We start from the raw sequence: 5,460 nt of genomic DNA on the forward strand, positions 1-5,460 counted from the left end.
CGAGTTCTCTCCGAGCTTTGTTCTGACTTAGTGGGACTGGAGCCGCACCGCTACTCACACCGAGACCTGGTTCCAGCTCCAGGGAAACCAGTAGAACCACCAGTACCAGTAGAACCACCACAACCAGTAGAACCATTAAGGGCACGGTGGGACTGGAGGTTCTGGACCTGGAACTTTTCTGGATTTATTCCCTGGTGGAGTGAGAGACTTTTTTTCTTCCTTTCTTTCTGGGGTGAAACTCCTCTAACCCACCTCAGAACTTCTCCATCTCCCAGGAGCTGGACTGAGCACTTCTGGGATACTTTACAGGACTTTACAGCACTTTGAAGGACTTTTAAAGAACTTTAAGGAACTTTGAAGGATTTTGAAGGAGCAAACCTCCAGCCTGGACCTTCTGCTGAGCTCCATAAGATGCTGCTGGACTGACCACTGGACTGGTCTGAGGAGGGGGCTGGTTTCTGGGGACCATGGCTCTCTCAGGTCCGGGCTTCCAGACGCTCCTCCTGCTCTTGTGGACCCTGACCCGGTGCTCTGCGTCCGGCCAGGCTCGGCAGGAGTTCCAGGTGTTTGAGGAGCAGCCGGTGGGGACCTACGTGGGGACCATAGAGACCAGAGCCTCATTCTCCTACCGCTTCAGTGAGAGCCACAAGCTGTTTTCCATCAACAGCTCCACGGGGGTGATCTCCACCTCCACGGTGATCGACCGGGAGGTTCTGCAGAGCGACGTGGTCAATGTGGTGGTGCTGTCCAGCCAGCCCACCTACCCCACCGAGGTGCGCATCCTGGTGCTGGACATAAACGACAACTCCCCGGTGTTCCCGGATCAGTCCATCGTCGTGTCCTTTAAGGAGGACGCCAGCAGCGGCCGGCAGGTGATCCTGGACACCGCCACGGACTCGGACATCGGGAGCAACGGGGTGGACCACACCACCTACAGGATAGTGAGCGGCAACCAGGAGAGGAGGTTCCGCCTGGACATCACAGTGAACCCCAGCGGAGAGGGGGCGTTCCTGCACCTGGTGTCCGCAGGAGGCCTGGACAGGGAGGTCATCCCCTTCTACCAGCTCCTGGTAGAGGTGGAGGACAAAGGAGAGCCCAAAAAGTTTGGTTACTTGCAGGTGAACGTCACCATTCAGGACATCAACGACAACCCCCCTGTGTTTGACAGGAAGCAGTATCAGAGCAGTGTGTATGAGGATGCTGCGGTGGGTTCAAGTGTCCTGCAGATCACAGCTTCAGACCTGGATGAGGGAGTCAACGCTGACATACGGTACTTTCTGGATGATGGGACACCTTTTCAAGTCGACCCCAAAGCAGGTACCATTATAATAAAAGAGGCTCTGGATTATGAGAGTAAAAAAGAATACTTATTGACAGTTCATGCGACGGACAGTGGCGTGCCGTCTCTGCTAGGCAGGACCGAGGCCACCATCAAACTTCTGGACGTGAATGATAACGACCCCGTCGTGAAGTTTCGGTATTTTCCCACTACTTCAAAATTTGCCTCTGTTGATGAAAATGCCCAGATAGGCACTGTAGTGGCTTTACTCACTGTCTCGGATTCAGACTCCCCCACAGCTAATGGAAACATCTCAGTCTCTATCTTAGGAGGGAATGAGCAGGGGCACTTTGAAGTCCACACATCCCCCGTCCCCAATCTGAGTCTGATCAAAGTGGCCAGTGTTTTAGACAGGGAGCGTATTTCCTCGTACAACCTCACCGTGTCTGTGTCAGACAATGGCAAGCCCTCGGCCAGGTCCTCTTTTGCCAGCCTGGTTATTTTTGTGAATGATATCAATGACCACCCACCCATATTCCAGGAAGCGCTGTACAGAGTGGATATCAGCGAAGACATTCCTAAAGGCAGCTACATTAAAGGAGTCTCGGCAACAGATGGGGACTCTGGGCAGAATGCCAACCTGCGCTACTCGCTGGTGTCTGGAAACGCTTTGGGCTGGTTCTCCATCAGTGAAAACAGTGGTCTGGTTACCAGCGCCGCTTTGCTGGATAGGGAAATAGTGTCTGAAATTGTACTCAACATTAGTGCCAAAGACCAGGGGCTGCAGCCCAAAATCTCGTACACGAAGCTGGTCGTCAACATTACCGATGTGAACGACCAGGTGCCCACCTTCACACAGAGCACGTACCATTCGTCCTTGGTGGAGCACTGTCCAGCCGGCACTGAGCTGGTACTGCTGTCCGCCTCGGATGATGACCTCGGCGCCAATGGGACCGTGCGCTTCACATTCGATGCTGAAACTCCAGCCGGCGTGCAGGAGCTGTTTCGTCTGGATGCCATGTCGGGCCGATTAAGCACAGCAGAGGAGCTGGACCGGGAGGAGCAGACGTCCTACTTACTGTATATACAGGCAGCTGACTCAGGCAGGCCGCCTCTTCACTCTGTTGGCAAAGTCAACATCATACTGATGGATATAAATGATAATAGGCCAGTTTTTTACCCCGTGCAGTACTTTGCCAATGTGAAAGAGAACGAACCCTCTGGATCTTATGTAACCACAGTTTCAGCCACAGACCCCGATTTAGGTAAGAATGGCACAGTCAAGTATATAATCACGGCCGGGGACACGTCCAAATTCCACATTAATAGTAACACTGGCAGAGTTGCCACTATAGTGCCCCTGGACAGGGAGGAGAAAACCGCCTACCAACTTCAGGTCACAGCTGCAGATGGCGGAGGCCTGAGATCTCACACCCAGGCCATTGTGACTGTCACTGTCATAGACACGCAGGACAACCCCCCCACCTTCAGTCACAAAGTCTATAGCTTTGTGATGTTTGAGAATGTGGGTGTTGGAACAGTTATAGGGACGGTGTCTGCCACAACTGTAGATCTGAACACAAACATTACTTATCTGATCACATCAGGGGACCAGAGGGGCCTTTTTTCTGTAAACAGCGCAGGGCAGATTACAGCGTCCAGCCAGATAGACAGAGAGGAGCAGGGCTTTTATCAGCTCAAGGTTGTAGCCAGAGGTGGGGAGGTCACAGGAGAGGCGCTGGTTAACATCACTGTAAAGGACTTAAATGACAATGCCCCTTCTTTCATCCACGCTGTGGAGCATGTCAGTGCTGTTGAAAACTGGAGCACTGGACATGCCATTTTCCAGGCCAAAGCTTCAGACCCAGATGAGGGCACCAATGGAGTGGTGGCGTACAGCTTAAAGCAGAACCCAAAAGGCCTGTTTCAAATCCACGAAAAGCATGGACTCATCACTCTGACTGGGCCACTGGAGGTCACCACCAGCTCCTACGAGGTGGAGGTGATAGCGTCAGACACGGGGGTTCCCCAGCGCACCTCCAGCCTCATTCTCACTGTCAGCGTGTACGACGTTAACGATAATTCTCCTGCGTTCGACCAGCTCTCGTATGAGATAATTATCCTGGAGGCCGAACCTGTCAACAGCCGCTTTTTTAAAGTGGAGGCCACAGACAAAGACTCAGGGCTGAACGGCGAGATCATGTACGATATTGTTGGTGGCAACACAGGTGATGTCTTTGGTATTTTTCCAGATGGACAGCTCTACATAAAAGCTGAGCTGGATAGAGAGATACAGGACAGATATAACTTGGTGCTGGTGGCTAAAGACAGGGCCGTGGAGCCTCTGAGTGCCAGTGTCAACGTCAGCGTTATTCTAGATGACGTTAATGACAACCGTCCACTTTTTAACAGTACTAATTATGTGTTCCACTTTGAGGAGGAGCAGAAGCGGGGGTCACTGGTAGGGCAGGTTTACGCCGAGGACAAAGACTTTGGCCCAAACAGTGAGGTCAGATATACATTTGAGACTCCGCAGTCAAACTTTGAGCTGAACGCCATCACAGGGGAGTTGACCAGCACTCTGCAGTTGGACCGGGAGTCACTTATGAGACAAAGAGGCGCCGCAGTGTTCAGCTTCACGGTCATCTCATCAGACCAGGGTCTCCCCAAGCCCCTCAGAGACCAGGCAAAAGTGCAGGTTTACATCCGAGACATAAACGACAACCCACCCAAGTTTACCAAAGACATTTACCAGGCCTCCATTTCAGAGTCAGCCCAGAATATGACCCAACTGCTGCGGGTCTCAGCCTCCGATGTGGATGAGAGTAAAAACGGACTGGTCCATTACCACATAACTGAGGGAAACGAGGAAGGCCAGTTTGTGATTGACAACAGCTCCGGGCAGGTTACTCTAGTTGGAAAGCTGGACTATGAATCCACATCCTCCTACTCTCTGAAAATAATCGCTGTTGATGCAGGAACTGTGCCCCTGTCCTCCTCCTGCATGCTTAGTATTAGCATTCTGGATGAGAATGACAACTCCCCCTCCTTCCCTAAATTCTCTCTGTCTGTGGATGTGCTAGAGAACATGAGGATTGGGGAGCTGGTGGCCTCTGTTACCGCCACTGACGCAGATTCTGGTCAGAATGCAGACATCACTTACAGCATCACAGCCACAAACAACCACGGCACTTTCAGTATCAGCCCCAACACTGGCAGCATCTTTCTAGTGAAAAAGCTGGACTTTGAAACTCAGTCGTTCTACAAACTAAACATCACCGCAAAAGATGACGGCAGACCACCACGCTCTTCCTCAATTCCCGTGGTCATCCATGTCAGAGATTTTAACGATAACATTCCAATTTTTACACCTGGTGACATATTTAAATCCATCCCTGAAAACCTTCCCATCTCAGCTTCAGTCATGACAATCACAGCTCATGACACAGACGCAGACATCAATGGGCTGCTGGAATACTCCATTGTTCAGCAGACTCCCAGAGGGGCCCACTTCAGCATCGACCCTAGCACTGGGCTCATATACACCAACAAGGAGATAGACAGGGAGTTCTCTAATCTGTTTGAATTGACAGTGAAAGCTACCGACCAGGCTGTGCCAATGGAGTTCCGTCGCTTTGCCCTGAAGAACGTCACAATATGGGTCACTGACCAGAACGATAACGTGCCTACTTTTATCTCACAAAACGCTCTCGTCGCTGAGCCCAACATAGTTGTGGGTTCCATTCTCACGACGGTGGTGGCCTTTGACCCCGACGAAGGATCAAATGGCGAGGTGGAGTATGAGCTGATGAAAGGGGACTCGGACACGTTCATCATGGACCGGTACAGCGGGGACATCCGCCTGGCCTCCCAGCTGGTTCCGTCCAGGCTCACATACACCCTCACGGTATCGGCCACTGACCACGGCACCGACCGCAAGACCTCCAGAACCGAGCTGACCATCATCCTCCAGGGGGGCGACGGTCCTGTCTTCTCCCAGCCCAAATACATCACCATCCTGAAAGAGGGGCAACCGCCGGGCACTAACGTCATCTCCCTGGACGCATCTCCCCGAGGATCTGGGACCAAAGTGGAGTTTTTCATTGTGGCAATACGCAATGGAACGAAGACAGTGGGACGCCTGTTCACCATCGGCCGCCACACCGGAGTCATTCAGACCG

At 52.3% G+C, this 5,460-nt stretch overlaps 1 protein-coding gene across 1 annotated transcript in view; it reads left to right on the forward strand.

Annotated features, from left to right (window-relative positions):
• The first annotated feature begins 299 nt into the window (after nt 1-299).
• fat4 (FAT atypical cadherin 4) overlaps nt 300-5,460 on the forward strand; it is an 81,167-nt gene continuing 76,006 nt past the window's right edge. Inside the window, exon 1 of the mRNA XM_080008089.1 lies at nt 300-5,460. This exon is cut by the window's right edge and continues 98 nt beyond it. Within this exon, the coding sequence (XP_079864215.1) occupies nt 468-5,460 (4,993 nt within the window). The 5' untranslated portion in view covers nt 300-467.

The sequence above is a fragment of the Zeus faber genome (genome assembly GCF_960531495.2).
Source record: "Zeus faber genome assembly, chromosome: 10".
Taxonomy (NCBI): Eukaryota; Metazoa; Chordata; class Actinopteri; order Zeiformes; family Zeidae; genus Zeus; species Zeus faber.